General features: G+C 50.7%; 1 protein-coding gene across 2 annotated transcripts in view; it reads left to right on the plus strand.

Moving 5' to 3' along the window:
- Positions 1-20048, plus strand: part of Ergic1 (endoplasmic reticulum-golgi intermediate compartment 1) — a 107680-nt gene that overhangs the window by 59293 nt on the left and 28339 nt on the right. For both annotated transcript variants that reach the window (XM_074058603.1, XM_074058602.1), the window contains exons 4-5: positions 10626-10720; positions 14590-14714. In XM_074058603.1, coding sequence (XP_073914704.1) covers positions 10626-10720; positions 14590-14714 — 220 coding nt within the window. The remainder of the gene's footprint in view (positions 1-10625; positions 10721-14589; positions 14715-20048) is intronic.

Below are 20048 nucleotides of genomic sequence, written 5' to 3' on the forward strand. Positions count from 1 at the left end.
CTGGCTTCAAACTGCGATCCTCCTGGTCTCTGAGTAGCTAGGATTACAGGCATCCCAAACCTGTTTTATAAAAGGGTTTTGAACTTGGAGTGAAATTGAACATCACTTTGTCAAAGCAAAGAGAAAGCTTTGGCTCTGTTTGTTGGGGGCCTTGGGCCTGTGGATGGACAGAAACCATTTGCTCATCTCTGCAGACCCTGTGTTTGGCCAGTGGCCTTTTTGCTTCTGAATCATCTCAGGGTTGTTGATGAGCTAAAAGAACACAGAGAATCAGGAAGCTTCCCTGCTGAGGGGTGGGGTTGCTGACATCAGGCCCCACCCTCCACTGACCCCCTCTCCATTCTCAGGCCCACACTCAAGGGAAGTCAGTGTGGACTTCCTGGCAGTGGGTGACCCAGTCTAATTCATCCCCAATTCCTAGAATTTTCCAAGAGCCATGGAGACGCTCTAGGTGTGTGTGACACAGAATGCTATTAGAATTGGTCAGCCCACCCTCCTTGCTGCCTGGGAGGTGTGATAAGACCTGAGAGACCTGGGAGCTTCCTGCCTCAAACACTGGCCTTGGGCTTCAAAGCTTCTTCATTGCCATGTTTACAATACACAGTCATCATGGGACCAGTCCTGGCCACCCTCTCTCCTGTTCAACTCTGGAATTTTCTTTTTCCCTCATGGAATTTCTTAATTTCCTTTACATCTGCTCAGCCCCAAGACAAAGGGAAGCTGGAAACATTGCTGCCTGGCCCCAGATGAGGTGACGCTACCATTGCCACCTTGATCTCCAAACAGCCCTGGGAGGAAAGGGGCTCTTTATAGGAGAAACTGAGGCTCAGAGGGGTGAAGGGACTTGCCCATGATCACACAGTTAGATGGTGCTCCCAGGCCTGCATGTCTCCAGAGCTCCTTTCTGGATGTAGTGCCCTCCGCTCCACTGATATGGCAGTTTGCCTCCCTGTCACTCTGATCCTGTTTTTAACCCCAGTGGGAAGAGCGCTGACCCAGGCACTGGGAGACCCAGGACTGATTCTTGGCTTGATAATTACTTTGCTATGGCCCTGGATGAGTTGCTGAGCTAGGCCTCAGTGTTGCTGGCCAGATGAAGGAGAACAGATCAGAGTCCAAGCTCACTTCTGGCTCTGGAAGACTTTGTTGGTACCCTAAAGCTTGAGCCCTGGCTATGCAGGGTTCAGAGAGTGTGGTTCCCTCTGCTAACCCCTAATGGGAGGTGACCCTGTTCAAGGCAAGCATCTTCCCCTCTGTGCACATGTGGACCACTGCCAAGTCTCACAGATTAGCTCCTCATGAATTGAGTGGAAGAGAAGCAAAACAGAGACTGCTGACTTTAGGAAGTACCTACTGTATGCCAGGCAAGTACCTGCTGGTCTCTCCAGGCTGCATCATATTGTCTGGGACAGGGACTGCTAGCAGAGCTACTTGTTCTGTGTAAGGTAAGACAAGTATGCATATGACAGCAGCATGGACTGGACACTTAGGCATGTGAATTTGTGTTGTGAGCTGCAGCACCAGCAAATGCAAAGGTCCTAAGGTAGGAATCACCTGTGAAGAACAGAAAAATGCATCGCTGGTGCAAAGTAAGCAAGTAAGGAAGGGTAGATGATGCAGTAGGTAGAAACAAGACCCTGTAACTGCTAAGTCTTAACAGGACTCACAGCTTGACCATGAGCTCCCGGGGCACTGGGCCAGCCTACTTGTGTACATTCGTGCCCAGAGAAGCTGAAGGTGCCAGCTGTGGACACGGTCCCTAAGCAGATCAAAGTGGACTACAGTCATCCCTCAGTATCCATGGGTGACAGTCCCAGGATCCTCCAAACATATCTCAAGCCCTGTCTATAAAATGACATAATATTTGTATATAACCCACACATATCTTCCCATAGACGTTAAATCTTTAGGTTACTATCATCCCTAATACAATACAAATGCTGTGTCCATGGTTGTTATGATGCATTTAGGAAATAGGGACAAGAAAAACAGTGCAAATATAGACCCAATTTTTCTCTGAATATTTTCAGTTGAAGGTTGGTGGATCGGTGGGAGCAGAGCCTGCCCTATACAGAGGGCAACTGCATGTCAATCCATTAGTGGATAAGTACTTTGGAAAAAACAAAGCAGGAGCTAGAAAATGAGGATGCTGTGGGCTTGTGATACTTTGTGAGAATTAAAAAGATGATTCAGCTGAAAGGTCCTTTTTTGTGTGTGACACTGGGGTTTGAACTCAGGGCTTTGCACTTGCAAAGCAGGTGCTATACCACTTAAGCCACTCTGCCATCCCTTTTTTATGTTGGATATTTTTGAAATAGGGTCTCATGAACTATTTATCCGGGCTGGCCTGGAGCCTTGATCCTCCTGATCTAGCCTCCCAAGTAGCTAGATCAGGCGTGAGTCACCAGCACCCCGCAGGTTCTTACCATAGTGTTTGGTGGGTCTTAGCGTCAATTGGTTTATATCTTTGCACACTTATTCATCGCCTATGAATTCCCCATCTGACTCTCAGCAGGCTTTAGGGCCACTCTGCACCTGACGTGTAATATGTATACAGTGGATGATCATTTCCTTGTCCCCTCTTCCCCTCCTGGGGACAGTTAAGAATCAGCCTCCCTAGCCTCCTGCTAAAACCCTGAGGGTGGCATTAGTCAGCTCAGCTTGTTGTTAGGTCAGGTGCTGAGGCATGGACTGCAGATGAGTGAGTTTTGACGTCAGAGCTTGAGACGTGGGCATGTGGGCCCCACCTGTCATGTGCTCAGGAGTGCTGCTTACTGGGGTTGGGCCTTTGGAGCAAGCCAGGGCGGTGTGTGTTGTTTACCCAGGGCACGGCCTGCTTCTTTCTGCAAGCACAATGTGTTCCCTCTCCTCTCTCTTCCCTGTTCAGGACTTCCTCTTCCTGGCTCCTAGGAGCCTCCTGGATGCTGTGCTCCCACTGCATCCCAGAAGAGGAAGTAAGAGGAGGGACAAGGAGGCAGAAAAACTCAGATCACCTACTAAGCATTTGCTTGTGTCCCGCTGGGCACTGTTCCACTGTCAGCAGGGCTGGAGGGAGGTAGACCTGTTCCAGTTCCATGCATGAAGATGCAGCCACTGTGATGCCTCCTTCCTTCCTGCTGGATACTCAGCATGGGGCAGGAGTTGCCCAAAGAGGGTAGGCAGGGGCTGAGCACTTAAGCAGTGCGGACAGAGGACCACCCCTTTAAAGAAGCTTCTCTGACCCCAGGAGCCTTACAAGTTGGGGAAGAACTCTTTCTTTGGGCGTCTGGATGGGTTTATGACCGCAGTGGGTCAGTGCCCCCCTCTCACCATGAGAATGTAACCCAAGGAAATGAGGTCACCGCAGTTGGATCAGCATTGCTGCAGCCAGGCCTGTGGTTATCAGTGACATAAAAGGTGCTTATTCTGGCCTGGCCCCTGGGGGTGGGGGTGGGGGATGTTTGTTTGGGTGGTTGGGTTCCAACCTGGGCTTTGGACAGGCCAGTGATTATCCTTGGGAAAGTGGCCCCACAGGATGTTCAGTGGCTTCATGTTTCCAGGGAGCAGCCCATCCTCCAAGAAGGTAACCACAGAATGTTCCAGCCTTTGACTGCCCAGGCTCTGAGGGCTCCTAGTAATTATTAACCTGGTAAGGACTCACAGAATAGTGAAGCTACTGCTCTCCACTGATAATTTACAGCAAACCATGCCTCGTGGCACTGTCCGGGTATGATTTATCACAAGTGACCACTTGCCAGGTTAACACACTCACCTTGACATTTCATCATAGTCATCCTGTTTAATGGTCACAAAAGCCCTTGAAGTTGCTATGCTGTTAGTCCCTCTTTAAAACTGGGGAAACTGAGGAACCAGGAGACTAAACCCCCATGAGGTTAGTCAGTGGTAGATCCAGAGTCAAACCCAGGTCTATCAAATGGTCAAACCTAACCTGGGTACCCTGCCCTGTCATTCGCTCATCTCTGCCCAGTGGACTTTGGAGCCCCAGGTGTGTGGGAGCTGCTGCTCTTTGGTCAGAATTATTGACTGGAGGACTTTGGTGCACCCTTCTGGGATGTGGTAGCAAGCAGCAGAGGGAAGCAGGAAGTAGGAGCTTGGAGGTTACCCTGAATCACATTCTCTCATGTTCCCACAGCTGGCCCAGACTGGGGAGACCAGTAGCTTAACCAAGGGAGGGACTGGAAGGGCCCCTCATGAGCCCAGCTCATCTGCTGTGAGCCTGGCTTGTGGGCCAGGGCTGGGTGGAGAGCCAGGATGTCACAGTATGGCATTAAGGACCTGGTCCTTACCAATGGGAGCTCTGAGGGCTTCTGAACATGGAGTGACAGGTTCATGCCTCAGAAAAGTCACATCTCATGAAAGTGAGCTTGGGGTGGGGCAACTGGGAGGCCCAGGCCCTGGTCAGGAGCAAGGTGATGACCAAGGCAGAGGGACTGAGGGGGCCAGGCTCTGGCTTTGAAGCAGAGGTGGGTAATGGGTGCACTCTTACTTGCTGGAGAAGTCAGGTTTTAAAATTCCAGGTCCTGGATGCTTGCTGGGGAGCCTACACCCTTCCTCTCCCCTCCCACTAATCCCTCACTGTGGCCTCACTGCTACGTGGAAGTTTCCATTCGATCAAATTGTCAAGCACGGAGGTCAGCAACTTTGGGCAGGAATCCGAACTATTCAAGTGCTCTTCTAAAAGCAAATAAAATTGTTTTCCATGGATGTCATCAGACTCACGCCTCAGACTAGAATTTCAAGGCCCTCAGCTACATTCCACCTATGTCCCCCCACCCATTCCTCCAAACCCCTTTCTTCCTCTCCCTACAAGGCCAGTTCTTACCCATCCCCTCCCCACGCACTCAGGCCACGCTAGTTCTGTATGGCATCCCCCACCTGGAATGTGCCCCTGCTCCCCCTCCCGCACACAGCCTTCTGCTTCCTGGGACTTCTAACAGAGAACTCCCTCCTGGGTTCAAGTGCATTCTGTAGAAGTTTGTGTGCATGATCTCTGTGCTGAGGAGTTCTCACACTGGGGGTGAGTAGGGACACGCTACTGTCTACCCAAGCATAGCAGGTGGAGGTGACAGAGGGAGGTTTGTGGGACACACAAGGAGTGGATCCCTGAGCATCAACATACCCTGTGGGCTCTGGGGCCATGGGGTGGCACATCTGAAGATTATCAGGAAAGATGGTGACATCATTATCACAGGTCAACGGGAGGCCACACGCCCCTCAGCTTTGCATGGATCCCTGTCCCCTCCAGATATGGCAACACTGTGAGAGAGCAGGGCGCTGGGCTTTATGCCTTTGGGTCAGATCTTCCCTCTGCCTCTTGCTGGCTGTGTGATCAAGGCCAGCCATTCATCCTTCTCTGAGCCCTGTTTCCTCCACATGAAGAGCACAGTAGCTCCATCCACGACTGGCTAGCTGTGCATGTGAAAGCTGACGCCACGTGTGAAAGCCTCAACATTGTCCCTGGCGCAGGCTGGGGGCTCAGAGCTGGTACATCTCCCAGCTTTTAGGGGGGCCTAGAATATACCAGGCAGGGCTGTGCTAAGTAACTTACACGCGTCTACACATTCAGTCTTTACTGTGCTGCCATGCATGGGTACTGTTAGCTGTTTTCGACTCATTAGATACTGATATTAATAATGATGAAAGGGCTGGCAGAGTGGCTCAAACAGTAAGAGCGCCTGCCTGGCAAGTGTGAGGCCCTGAGTTCAAACCCTAGTACTGCCAAAAAAATTTTAAAAACACCTAACAAACAAAAGTTGTTACCTGCAAAATAAATTTTCTTACTGGGTGCCAATGCCTCATACCTATAATCCTAGTTTCTCAGGAGGCAAAGATCAGGAGAATGGTGGTTCAAAGCCAGCCCACACAAAAAGTTTGAGAGGCCCTGTCTTGAAAAAAACTCATCACAAAAAAAGGGATGGCAGAGTGGCTCAAGTGGTAGAGCGCCTGCCTAGCAAGTGTGAGGCCCTGAGTTCAAACTCCAGTACCACCAAAAATAAATAAATAAATGAAGATGGTGGTGGATATAGATCAAGTACTTACTTTCTGCTAAGTATATTTCTCTTGTTCTGTTGTTGTGGCCCTCCCTGCACCCCTATTATAGATGAAGACATCCTTTTCTGTCTTTGGCAGATTGGTCCTTGGATGCTCAAATGACACAATATTAGCCTGTAACCTAAGCTCATCCTCCTGTATATTTTAAATTGTCATTGGCTGCCTTACCATACCTAATGCAATGTAGATGCTAGGTAGATAGTCACCATACTGGATTATTTGAGGAAAAATCACAAAGAAAAAGTGTGTATGTGTCCAGTACAGATTCAGTTTCTTTTCTTTCTTTTTTTTTTTTTTGAAAAATTTTGATCCACATTCGCTTGAACCCAAGGATGTAAAACTTGCAGATATGGAGAGGGGTGGTCAACTGTATTATGATGGTCCCATTTTCCATCTGGGTAAACTGAGGCTAGTGGAGGCAAACTCACATGTCCAAGGTCAATCAGCCAGGAGGTGGTGCAGCCAGGATGTGAACCCTGACATCTTGGGCTTCCCCCACAATGCCTCTGGTGGGTCCTCAAGAAAAGAGATGAGACATGCATGCACGCACCCTCTGCACGTGCTCCTGAGACACACATGTGCAGACACTCAGCAGCGCTCCTGCCCTGGGCTCAGTCCTCTGCGAAGCAGCCAGAATTCTCATCCCATTTCCTCCTCCCCCACCCTCCTTTCCCTTCTTTTCTTTCCTGCCTTTTATAACTTATATACAGCAAAGTGCACCAATTTGAAAGGCGGTGCTTGATGCATTTCCCTCTGTGTTTGCACCCCTGTAACCTTTACCTCAATCAAGGCAGAATACGCCTCCGCCACCTGGAAGGCTCCTTTTGCCCCTCCCAATCAATAACCCCGCTGCCAACACTTCCATTGTCATATTTCTTTTGCCTATTTTCAAACTTCATCCAAAGCTTCTCCAGTTCACATGAGGCTCAAAGAGATGAAGCCACTTGTCTCAGGTGCTCCAGCTTCTAGGTGACAGAGCCAGGTGAACCCACATCTGTTTGCCAGCACCCCCAGGGGTCTTCTCATCCTCTGCTCGGGTAACAGGAGGCGCCAAGTTGGCGAGAGTCCTCAAACCACAGCGAATCCACAAAAAACATTTAGTTTTCCTCTAGGTGGACCGATTTCTAGCAGCCTGTTGGCCTTTTAAAATCAGTTCAGCCAATAAAGCCAGCTAGCCTTGGCGCTGTCCTGCCAAGGGGTGGCAGTGGGCAGGTTTGTGCCTGACTGGTGGTGGCAGAAAGCCAGCAGGCCTGGAACATTTGCTTTGGACGCAGAAGGCGCCAAATTGACCTCATCGGGTGGTGCAGGTGATTGAACCGTGTCCATCCCGCAGCCCAGGCCCTCCAGGAAGGAGCCCGGGGCGCCAGTTCTGGCCTTATGTAACCGGACCCGCCCTGACTGCTGCAAAGTGCTTCGGGCTGTGTTTGCCCCCTGTACCTTTGTTCTGGGTGGCCTATGGCCCTGGGCAGCTGGCTGCTCCAGTCCTTCTGGTTAGGACTGGGTCGATGCCTAGGAAAGGCCCCCTGGAGCCACACGTGAGCTCATCAAGGGCCACACCTGGGATTCACCTCTGCACTGAGGTCACCTCCCAGGATTGCCAGGGGACGACATCATCCCATAATCCCTTAGGAGTCCCAAAGGCCCAGCCTGGCCAGGTGGGAAAAGTGAGCAGTTTCAAGGAAGAGTCTGGTTGAGCTGGGAAGGGAAGCTGTCCCTTGGTGACCATTGTGTTAATCACCCAGCAAGGTCATTACTCAACACCCCTCAGCAGTTGTGAAGTCAGGCTGAGGTGGAAATTGGGTGCCCAAGGCAAAGGAGGGGTCTTATCTGGCTGCAGAGAAATGGCCTCTGGTTCCACCTTCTGCTGGTGCATTTGTTTGTTGTGTTCTGAGCCATCTGGGCCCAAAACTGAGTGCTGCCAAGATAAGCCCCTGTTTCCCCTCCTCTCTCCCTGGACCCCAGAGATTGAGAAGGGGAAGGGAGGCAGTGAGAGCTGTGGAAAAATCAAGGGCCCCAGCGAAAGGCAGACCTGGGGGGAGAATCTAGCTCAGCCATTCCCTGACCTTGAGGATAGGACCACCTTCTCTGAACCTTGATTTCCTAGTTTTAAAGTGGAGATTACTGCCTGGCATGGTGGGGCATGCCTGCAGTCCCGTGGCCTGGAGGCTGAGCAGGAGGATCTCGAGTTTGAGGTCAGCCTGGGCTACACCCTGTCTCAATTTTTAAAAAGAAGAAAAGAAAAACAGCAATCAGGACATTCGTTCCACAGAAGCAGAAACGGTACTGTGGATGCACATAGTAGGCCACCCTGCTGAGCCTCCCATCTCTACCCCAGCTTAGTGGGCTGCAGGTCCAGCAGTCTGAAGGTTAAGCCATGTGTGTGTCTGTCAAGTCCTGAGAAATATCCTTGTGGCTTCCACAAAGAATCAGGCCTTGACTGTCTTTCTGAGCCCATTGATCCCTGTTAACTGAGCATAGGGTGTATCACACTGGGTGCTAGGGCTATAAAGATGGAGTTGTAGTAAAAAAATTTAAAAAGGGGACTGGAGGAGTGGCTCAAGTGGTAGACCACCTGCCTAGCAAGTGTGAGGCCCTGAGTTCAAACCCCAGTATCACCAAAAAGAAAAAAAAAAATTTAAAAAGGTACTGTGGAGTGATCAAATTGTCTAATTAGTTGTATAGTCATCACCTCAAATATTTATCATTTCTTTGTGATGAGAATATTTAATGTATTAACTATAGTCACCTGACTTGTGTAATAGAGAACACCCAAATTTCTAACTATAACTTTGTAACCACTGGCTGACATCTCCCAGGTGCCGTCCTAAGGAATGTTTAAAATAGCCACAGCCTACCATGTCTAGCACCATGCCCTTCAGCTGCCCTACAGCTGCACTGTGCCCTACAGGCCAGGCCTGTAAATGGGGTCCCCAACCCCCCATGGCAGGCTGAGGTCCCCTTGGCAGCTCCTTGAGCTGTATCCACAACACTCCAACATCAGCACAGCCTCTAAAACTCAGTCCCTCCAGCCCCTCAGTTCTGATCCACTTCAAAGAGCTCTTCACCTAATGAATGGGTCCTGTGTCCTCCTGCATCCATCCCACCCTGCTGAGTCCAGCCTGCCATCATCCTGGACGACTGTAACAGCCTCCCAGTTTGTCTCTCTGGAGCATGCTCGCCTCTCCACTCAGTCCTAGAAGCAGCCAGAGGAAACCCATTTAAGGGTAAACCTGAGCATAAGGGTGCACTCAGCATCAAGCAGGTCTAAGGACCGAGGTCTGGGTCTGAGCTGCGCCTGGTCATGGCCCACATTCCATGCTGCCTTTTGCTCTCACACAGTGACTTCACTCAGTTCCCCAGTGGAGCTGCCCTCCCCACTTCCAGGCCTTCACACATGGTGCCAGGATTTTCCCACCCCTCTGCTACTCATCCTCAAACCATAGCCCACATCTCAGAGAAGTTTACAGAGTCCTTTCACGGAATCCTGCAGCTGTCCAGTGAAACACTAATCATAGCTGGTAGCAACATATTTATTTAGGACGTGAGTTATGTCTGGTTCTTGAGTCTATAACCCTGATGAAAACAGAGACAACCTCATGTGTCTAGTGTGTCGCCGTTTCTGGTGCCTGACAGGTAGTAGGTTCCCAAAAAGTATTTACTGAATAAATGTGTGTTGTTACCAAATCTTGACACTATGGTATTGTCCCTGACAGCAAGGTGATGTAGCTGTCTAGAGCCACATGCCCCCTAACTGTGGCCATTAGAACAACAGAACAATGATACCCTTACCCCAAAGGTGTCTACATCCCTGAACGCAGCCTGGTTACCTTACCTGCACAAGGAACATTAAGATGTGCTTACATTGATGATCTTAGATGGCAGGCAGCCAGGGTTAGCCAGGTGAGCCAGATAGAACCACGAGCTCCTAGACAAAGGAAAGAGGTCAGAGGAAAACGCCATCCAAGCGTAAGATAGTAAGTTCTGGTCCTATTAAGTCATTCACGCTGTGATAATTTGTTACAGCAGCCACAGGAAGCTAATACAGCCTTATGGTCGTGTTGCCGACCTGGGGCTACCCCTAGGCTTTGTAAGGATGAGCTCCTGGGGAATTCCTGACTTCCCAGATGGGTGGAGGGAGCCACGACAGGAGGTAGTAGGACTGAATGCCTGTTGGTGCCAGGCCCTAAGCCCTAGTAAGAGCCCCTTTTCTCATTTTAGTGTTCAAACCACCCATCAGTAATGAGCAGTTTCTCTCCGTTCAACATACATGTTCACAGAAGCAAACAGAAAGTTCCAGATTCAGGATTTGAACTTGAATCTGACTGACTACAAAAGATGCTGTTACCCCTAGCCCCCTCCCTCCTGAGCAGCTGCCCTCCCTTCACATGGTAAGGCAGCATATGGAGACTGCACGTGTGACAAGAGTCTGGCTTCCCTGGGACTGAGATGTCCCCAGATGGGGGTCTGAGTCATCCCAGCAGTGGTCACCAAGCGAGGTGGCCCCTGGATGTCCCCTGCACCTAAGATCAGTGCCTCTATCTCAATAAAAGCTTTTGTACTTGTGTCTCCCTCAGTGTGAACGAACTCTACGTTGATGATCCGGACAAGGACAGCGGGGGCAAAATTGATGTCAGTCTGAACCTCAGTTTACCTAATCTGCACTGCGAATGTGAGTATTCCAAACAGCCCTCTGCTCCAGTATGACATCTCCTTTGGTAAGGGCACATCCTTGAGTGCAGAAGCAGTGAGACACCGGGATAGCTGGATGGACAGGGTCAGCTGCACACAACAGGTAGCCTGTGATGTCCCCCACTCTTTTTTTTTTTTTTTGAGGCGAATGTAATCAAGTGTACATGTTCTTGGAGGTTTTTTGGTCTAAAGGACACAAAAAACTTCACAGGAGAGAGGGTAGCCATGGTGGACTCTCTCAGATCATGTTTCTTAGAAGCAGAGCCTGAGATCCCCATGCAAGTGGCTTACTGAGACGAGAAAGGTGTAAGGGAGGAGGGGCCACAGGTTGAGCCAAGGTACAAGTGTGCAGCCGAAATGCAATCAGCCTGACCTTATGGGGAGCGGGGAAGCATGGATGACGCCATAGAGTTCATCTCACCTGGTAACAATGGGAGAGGGCCGTTATTATCCGTATCAGTGGCTGATGGCTGTGGGCTGGTAGCATGAAAGCAGAGGGAGTCACATGACCTTCCAAGCATTGCAGATACTTCCAGGAAGCCTGATCTGGAGAAGGGTGTGGCTGTGAGCAGCCAATACCTGCAGAATCTGGGGGCGGGGTAGGGGATGGTTCACTGACAGTGAAAGGGCTCTTGGACATCTTCCAGCAAGGGACTAGAAACTTCCTTTCTACCTCAAGCTTATTCTTTTTGTTTACTTCAACCAAGACAGTAAATTACTTCTTAAAAGTTAGATCCTGGCTCCTTTGCTCACAGAAGCTAAGACCTTGGCTAAAGTGGCCTCAGTTTCCTCATCTGCACTATGGGTTCAGTAATACTTATTGATGACATGGTCCCTAGACTTGCAGACAAGTGGGCTTAGTCCTCTCTGGAACTGGGATTCTCTGCCACGCCTGGGCCTGGTACCTAACCTGATGTGCCTTCCTCTCCTCCCAACCCTCCCTTTCCCATTAAAGGGCACAACCAGGGCAGAACATTGTGTGAGCCTCCAGCCAGAGACAGAGACAGACATCTTGGCTTTTGGTGAGAGTGACATCACAGTTTGAGTCCTCAATAGGCCCTAAGCCAGGGAACCTGTTGAAATAGGTCAGTCTTATTTATTTTTATTTAAAAATGTTTTTCTCTTTCATTTAGAAAAATAATTCATCTGGCAGCTCCTCCCTCCTTCAGGAGTTGGTTTGTGTCTCTGGAGCAAGGAAATTCTTAGTCAGGCCAGAGGACTGGGACCCGAAGAACAGGAAGGGAAAGGATTATGGCTCCAGACTCTGGCCTGCCTGGAGGCAGTGACCTAGGACATGCTAGCCGTCTTCAGCTGCTGGCAGGGCTGGCCCCTCTGTCCTGCTCTCCACTGGGCCCTGCAAGCTCTGCAGGACTGTCACCTCAACCCTTTAGAGCCTGGACCCACGACTGTTCTCTAAAAGAACTTCAGGGCCAGGGGTTTCTGTGACTATAACAAATACCTGATAATCAACTTACAAAGAGAAAAGGTTTATTTTGGCTCACAGTTTTGGAGAGTCCATCCATAGTTGGTTGACACCATTGCTTTTGAGCCTGTGGTGAGGCCGCCCATCATGGCGGGAGCATGTGTGAAGCAAAGCCCTTACCTCATGTCAGGGAAGCAAAAGAGAGAGAGAGGAAGGAGACATTAGGGCCTTGGGACAAGGCCCTAATGACTGGACCTCCCTAGCACTAGGCTCCACTCTTAAAGCTTCCACCACCTCCCAGTTGCACCATAGGCTGGTGGCACGCCACTGTCACATGGGTCTTTGGGGGACACTTAAGATACCCCCATGGTAGCAGCTATTTATGTAGTATTGGGCAATATAAGCCATCTAGAGATGAAGTATACAGAAGGAGATGCCCAGGTTATGTGTAAATTTCACACCATTTTTTATGAGGAACTTGAGCACAGAGTTTGGTGTCCCCAGAATCGAGAAACCAATCCCCACGGATACTGAGGGACTACAGTATCATGCTTTTTTTTTCTTTTTTCATAACTGGCACCTACAATATGGCGATATGGACTTTTCTGAAATTGGCTTTTCAGCTAATGTCTTGGAGTTCTTCTTATACACTCATAATATTGATGATAACTGTTTCAGCCTACTCCAGGCCAGCCCTGTCCTGAATCCGTTGGCTGTGTTCGAATATTAAGATGAGAGGTTTCTGAGCAGAGTTACTGGAGGGTGTGGGCTCTGGAGACTCCCTGATTGCATACCAAGCTCCATTGCTTCTCAGCTGTGAGAGCTCTGTGCCTCAGTTTTCCCAGATGTGGGCAGAGGCTGATAACATCATCTTCTCCACGGGGATGTTCAGATGGTGTGTTCATATAGAAAGGCCCAAGAAGAGCACATAGTAAGTGCTGTTTTAAGTTTCTTTAAGTGTCACAATGAAGCTGTGATAGAGGAAGAAACTGAGGCACAGAGAGGTTAGGTCCCAGGGCTTGGAAGTCAGCGCTGCTCTGCTCTGAGCCTCCTCACGTGGATTTGGCATCATCTCTGTACCTCTTGCACCACGTCACAGGGTTAGCTGTTCCATGGGCCATTGCCCTGCTGACAGGCAGTTGGGTTACTTCTAGTTGTCACAGTTTCACATAAGGAGTAGCCTTGCACACACACCTGGACACATGTGTCTGCAGGCCAGGATCAGGGGGACTGCGAAGTCAGGTGGGGACCTGCTAGAGTTTTTTTGGACCTTACCCTCATTCAACAGACCCTGGAGCTGTGTCATCTACCCTTCTATGGACCTGCCCTCCTGTACTTCCCCGCGCCCACTGAGCAGCACAGCTGTTCCACATTCCCTTGTATGACTGGCTCTCTTAAGATCATTTCCAGCTGTTCCCTCTGCTTCCAGCCCACTTCCTGGTGCTGCCAGGGCATTCTCTACATGTCAGTAGTTACGGGGTTGGGGTTGGTGTTGGGAGGTGAAATAGTTTATTCTTCGCCCTATTTGCCACTTGGACCATCTCGGGGAATGCAGCAGGCCCTGGCCTGCCCATTTTACAGATGGGCAAGCTGAGTCACAGTGTGGCGACAGAGTCTATTGAAGTCGGGACCAGGACTCCAGGCCATAGTGTTCCCATGTGTGTCCCGAGGAACCTAGAGAAAGCACCCAAGCTCTGGAAAATGGGCCTGTTTTTCCCCTCTGGGCCTGTCTGGTACTCAAGCAGGTGCATAGGATGTGGCTGGCAGAGGCACTGAGGAAAGGAGGGGGTGAGCAGATGAAGGATGAGTGATTGGGTGAGTGCTGGACCTGTTCACCCCGTGAGCCCAGAGTCTGAGATGCTGAGCTATTTATTTATTTATTTCACTTTCTTTCCATCACACCCTGTTCTAAGCATTTTCTACACCTCGTAACTATTTGATTCTCACAATTTTCCCTAGAAGGTTTAAATTTTTATCACATCCATTTTACAGAAAGAGAAACTGAGGCATTGAGGTTAATAAGTAGCTGAGCCAAGGTCACACAGCTGGTAAACTGCAGATCAAGGATTCAGACACCCAGTGTGGCAAACCCCATGGTCCCTCCTAACCCCTACTGTTCCCTGTCTCACATTCAGCAGTCACTGCCCCTGCAGTGCTGATCCCTGGCCCCATTGCCACTGCTTCCTCCAGTCTTTCCCCTCTTGCTGTCTAGCCATTGGCAGGGCCAGGGTTCTGTGGCTTTTCTGGGGAAATGGGAAGGTTTGGGGCATTGCTCTCCTCTGCTGGCTGACTTCGTGTCTGTGATCTTGGACCCCAGGCCCTGGGCAGGTGTGCATGGCATTGGGGCTCCTGTGGGGACAGGACGTCCCCTGCCGGTCCCGTCCCTCCGAATGTGGGTGACACTCTGTTCCCCTTGGCTCCCACAGTGGTCGGGCTGGACATACAGGATGAGATGGGCAGACACGAGGTAGGCCACATTGACAACTCCATGAAGATTCCGCTGAACAATGGGGCCGGCTGCCGCTTCGAGGGCCAGTTCAGCATCAACAAGGTATGGAGACCCTGCCTGAGCCCTTGTACCTGCTCCCATCCTCTCTGTCCCCTCTGTCCCCGGAAACATCCATTCAGACATTTTCACGAGCACCTGCTATGCTCAGGGTGGGTTCCAGGCTGGGGCAGTGCAGTCAGTAGTGGGAGGAGAGACAGCAATCCACACACTGAGGGTGTTGCAGTCGGAACTGAGTGCTGTGGTGGGGAATAGAGCAGGGAGCAGTGAGACAGGGTGGATTTGAAGTACCTTGGCAGCTCCAGAGGACTGAGAAGGTATCACTGTTATTTTGTCCCTAGAGCCAGGGGCTTCAGATCCCAAGTCAGGCCATGAGTGCAATATACTTGGGAGGATGCAGGACCCTGGAGAGAGCCAGCACAAGTTGACAGGCACATGCCTACACTCTGCCCAGCTCAGTGTTGTCACAGTGGAGCTTCCAGACAACTTTGTGCAGTAGTACCATTCAACAGAATGCTGAGACCCAGAGAGGTTAAGTATTTGCCTGAGGTCACTCATCTACCCCTATGTCCCATGACTCTCCTTCCCGGTTCCAGCAAAGTGGAGCCACTGGTCATTCCTGGTTTCTGCTTGTCCTCTTACAGCCACTGCTTAGAATGCACTTCCCCTAAGCCTTGATCCCTGAGCCGGAAATGGAGACTCACTGGCCACATCCAGCCCAAAGACAAGTTGTGTTTGTCTTGTCAGCATTTAGACACAGCCAAGCTCATGTTAAAACTCAGAAGTCCACATTTGTAGCTCTTAAAAGTCAGACTAGCACTCTGGGCCCATACTCCCCCTAGTGACGATCACCTGGCACCTGGGAGCAGCTGCCTCCTTTAGACAGGGCCTGTGCCTTCCCTTCCCACAATCCTGATGGGTGTCTGCAAGGATGGCACTCCAGCAAAGTGGACTCCTTTCCTGGCAGCTCCAGACTCCCAGGTAGCAGAAGTCACAGGCCCGTCTTGGCTTTGACTAGAACCCAGAGAAGGTTGCTGCTGCTGCATTTTGTGAGTTAAAGTAAATCAGGTGCGGCCCAGGCTCCAGGTGGGAGGGGGCCACCCAAGGCAGGATGCTGGGAGGGGCAGCTCACTGGGGGCTTCCTGCAGATCGGCATCTTTACTAAGCCCCATGCTTTGGGTTTTCTGGTGGTTGTAGTGGGAAGCCATCTGAGGGCTCTAAGCACTGTAAGCAGATTTATGTTTTAGAACTACACTACCCAGTGGGGAGCTGCTCGCCACCGAAGACTGCTGAAGCATAATTAAAATGAAATCGGATGTGAAGTTCTGTCCCACAGGCTTGCTAGGCACATTTCAAGGGCTCAGTGCAATAGTTGGCGGGTGGCCAGCCCAGATCGGAACGTTTACATCATTGCAGAATGAGCCATCTAGAGATGCCACTGTGGGGACTGCGTGGGGACGGACTGGAGGGACCAAGAGCAGCAGAAGTCAAGGACGATGTGGGGGGGTGAGGACAAGCATGGAATCAAAGAAACTCTGACAGTTTCATCTTGACATGGTCGTTTCACTTTCTCCATGGGGGAGCTTGAGTGAACAGAGGCTGGAGGGGAAGGAGGAAGGCGAGGAGTCAGCACTCTGATTCTGGTGTCATTTGGAATTCCCATTAGGGGTCTCAGGGAGCTAGAGGTGTGTTTCTGGAGTTCGAGGAGCTCTCTGGCTGCAAGTTGATGTGGGGGTCGTCAGTGGGCAGATGGCGTTGGAGGTCATGGGCAGGGCCCCCAGAGCACAGCATTGACATCACTTGGGAATGTAGACTCCGGCCCCATGGACCCTTGCACTCATGGCATCAGAATCCCAAGAGGGCTGGTTGTCCCAACATTCAGCTCAAGGGTTGGCAGTCTGAGTAAGCTTACCAGGAAGAGGGTGTGGAGCCTCATTCTAAATCTGGGTCCACTGCCACCCCCAAGGGGTGCAAATGAATCTGCAGACACCCCAAAGAGGGTGGATTGGATGCCAGGGGTTCATGAACTTGGATGGGGGGAAATTATGCCTTTATTTGCATTTCCTTCTGCAGTGAATGTAGGCAGTGAACCATGGTGGTATTAGCAGTGCCCATGACTTTGCCACCAGGAGAAGTTGCTGGTGTTTTTACCACATCACAATGGTTTGTTGCACATAATTTCCAGACGTGGTTGACACTCATCACGACTTTGAAGTTACAGCCATTACTTGACCTACCCCTAGGTCTTTTTACTTGAAACATTTATAAAGAATCATGTTCAAATGTTTGTGAATATTTTAATTATTTTTAAATGTAATCTTTCCTTTGCAGTCCTGTGTATTTGTGCATTTAAAGCATACATATCAGAATGACAAAGGATTGCCTGTGGCACCAAAACCATTAAGAACCTCAGGCCTTGAAAGATACACAGTTTGAGGACTGATTTCCAGTGCACTTCATCATTGAGAAGTGGGGAGCATGAGCAGGTAGCAAAGGGTATGAGACGGAGTGGTGAGACGGAGTGGTTAGACGGATAGTAGGAAGCAAGGGCTGGGCGATTGGTCCCTGGAATCTAGAAAAGCACATTGTATTAGTTGGTTTTCTGTTACTATAATGAAATACCAGAGGCTGGGTACTTTCTAAAGAAAAGAGGTTTAGTAGCTCACAGTTTTGGATGTGCAAGGACATGGCTCTGGCATCTGCTTAGCTCTGGTGAGGGCTTGTGATGAATGACATGATAATGGCAGGAGTGTGAATGAGAGGAAGAGATCTCAAGAGACAGGAGGCCCACTGCACAGTAGCTCTCTCCTGTGTCATCCTCTGCCCTGTCATTGCAGAGCAATTGCCATGCTCTCCTTGGGAGCTATTTATACCCCAAATTTTCTGTTCTGTGTGTTACCTGTTCACCTGTGCAGAGGTAAGAGTAGACCTAACGCAATGAAGTACATGCGATTTTCCTGTTTGTTTCCATCACCTGGGCACATTAGAAAAAGAGAGAGAGCCAGGCACAGTGGCTCACACCTCTAATACCAGCTACTCAGGAGGCAGAGATCAGAAGGATCATGGTTCAAAGCCAGCCTGGGCAAATAGTTCAAGAGACCCTATCTCAAAAAAGCCCATCACAAAAGAAAAAGGGCTGGTGGAGTGACTCAAGGTGTAGGCCCTAAGTTCAAACCATAGTCCTCACAGAGAGAGAGGGAAAGGGAGAGGGAGAAAGGGTCAGCTAAAGAGTGACTAGGGTCCCATAAGAACTCCATTAATCCATTTTCAGGGCAGCACCCCAAATGTCCTAACAACTTCCTACCAGGCCCACCTTTTAAGGTGTCAGCACCTCTTAGCATCACCACACTGGTCCAAGTTTGTAACACAGGAAGCTTGGACCATAGTGTGCATATTTCAATGACGAAGGTGAGGTTGGGGGGGGTGAGCCCTCTGTCCCCTGTGCACTGAAAGCTGACAAGGGAGGGAGGGAGGGAGGCAGCTGTGGAGCCATGACCTTGAGTGGGATCCAGGCCACAAGTTGGGAGCAAGCTTGGAAAAGGGGAAGGCCAGGTGGGAGATCAGGGCTGGGGGACAGGAAGGCAGGGCTGGGGACAGCACAGCTAGACTGGCAGAATTGGTGGGCCCAGGCTCTTTGCTCCTCCGCTGTACCCTCTCCCTCCCCACGTTACCCCTGGGGATCTACTGCTCATCCACAGGCTTAGTAAACAAGGGCTTCTCAGGGGAGCCTTCCTGAACCTCCCGCCAAGCTCCACCTTCCTGCATTGCCACCCCACGGCATGGCTGCTATTTATTCCTCCTCTAGCCTTGGGTTTTTATACTTCTTTTACCACTGGCCCCCACCCCACTAATTCACTCATATTTCCACACTATTGGGTGCCTACTGTATGCTTGGCACTTCACACAGCACAGAGAGAAGCCCGTGGTGGCACTCATGGTCCTAGCAGGGTGACAGCCAGCACAGAAATCAACACTGGAACAAGCAAGTGCCTAAGGCACAATACACAGCCAGGAAGATGGTGAAGCAGGGGCTGGAGTGAGAAATAAAGGAGGAGCCCCAAGATGGGGCTGTGGGGAAGGCCTTCTGCTAGGCGACACTGAAGGTAGCCAGGCAACATGCATGTGTGCTCATGCTCACACCTCCCAGCTGTGGGGCCTTCCCTCTGGAGGTGCGGTCACCTGGGTTCAAATATGTGTGCCCCAGACAGTGAGCAAGAAGGGGCCATGTTTATTCAGGTTTGCATGCCCAGAGCCCAGTAGACAGCCAGGCGTCACAGCCTTTCACCTCTTGGTAAGCTTGCCCATGGCTGCCACCTGCTCCCCTTGGCCAGGCTGAGTTTGGGCCCCTACATGGCCCTGCATGACCAGAATTTGCCTTTTGGAATCAGGTCTGTGTTCAAAAATCCTTGCCCCTGTGCTTGCTGACTGAGGATTCTGAGCATGTTTGTTTCTCTGAGCCTTGATTTCCTTGTCTGTAAAATGGGAATATTAACAGGGCCCTCACACAATCAAAACGCAGTCATGACCAAGTCAAGATACATAAATTACCTCATTAAGTGGGTACTGGACAAGCAGGGGCACCCCTCTCCCAGCCTTCCTTACCTCCCATCTGTGGGATGTTTCTATGACCTGGCTGGTGTCACCTCGGTACAGTGTACGTGGAACGCAGGCACTGAGCACCAGGTCTTCTCTGGCCAGTACTCACTGGGCTCCTACCTGGCCCTTTTTGTGTCTTTGGTCCTTGCAAGAGCCCTGAGGGAAGCATAGCAAGTCAAGTGGACTGCCAAAGGCCACACCGGGGTGAGCCAGGCAGCCTGGCACCAGGGTCTTCAGCCTCAGTCTGTGCTGACTCTTTCAGCACACCGTACATGTCCTGTGGCTTGTGTGAACGTGAGTTTCTCTCTGTCAGAGCCCTTGGAGACTGTAGTGATGCCCCAAAACCACTGACTCTTCCTTGGAGAGCCATGCCTAGATAAGGAAACCAACAGTGACAGCCTTCTGGGATGACAAGGGCAGCAGCTGCCCTCACCGCATCTCCCAGCATCAGGTATAGATGTCCCATGGCCCTTATCCATCCACTGGGAAGTTAACCAACAGCCACATGTCACAGTTCACATCACCAGCTGCAGCCAGCCTCGACTGAGACCTCCTGGCAACCTTGCAAATCGCCACCCCCGTGAGCGGGGAACAGGACTGGCTCCAGCTATATAATCTTTAAATCCATCAGAGACACTGACGTAGATGTCTAAGTCACAGACTCTAAAAGTGTCATCTTTTCTTTCTTCAGCCCAGCATGTGCTGGCGTGACTCAGCCAGCTGTGATGGACTTGGTGAGCGGGAGTGGGTTACTGAGTCACAGCCCCTTGGGCCAGCGGCAGG

This window comes from Castor canadensis, chromosome 16 (assembly GCF_047511655.1).
Source record: "Castor canadensis chromosome 16, mCasCan1.hap1v2, whole genome shotgun sequence".
NCBI classification, from domain to species: Eukaryota; Metazoa; Chordata; class Mammalia; order Rodentia; family Castoridae; genus Castor; species Castor canadensis.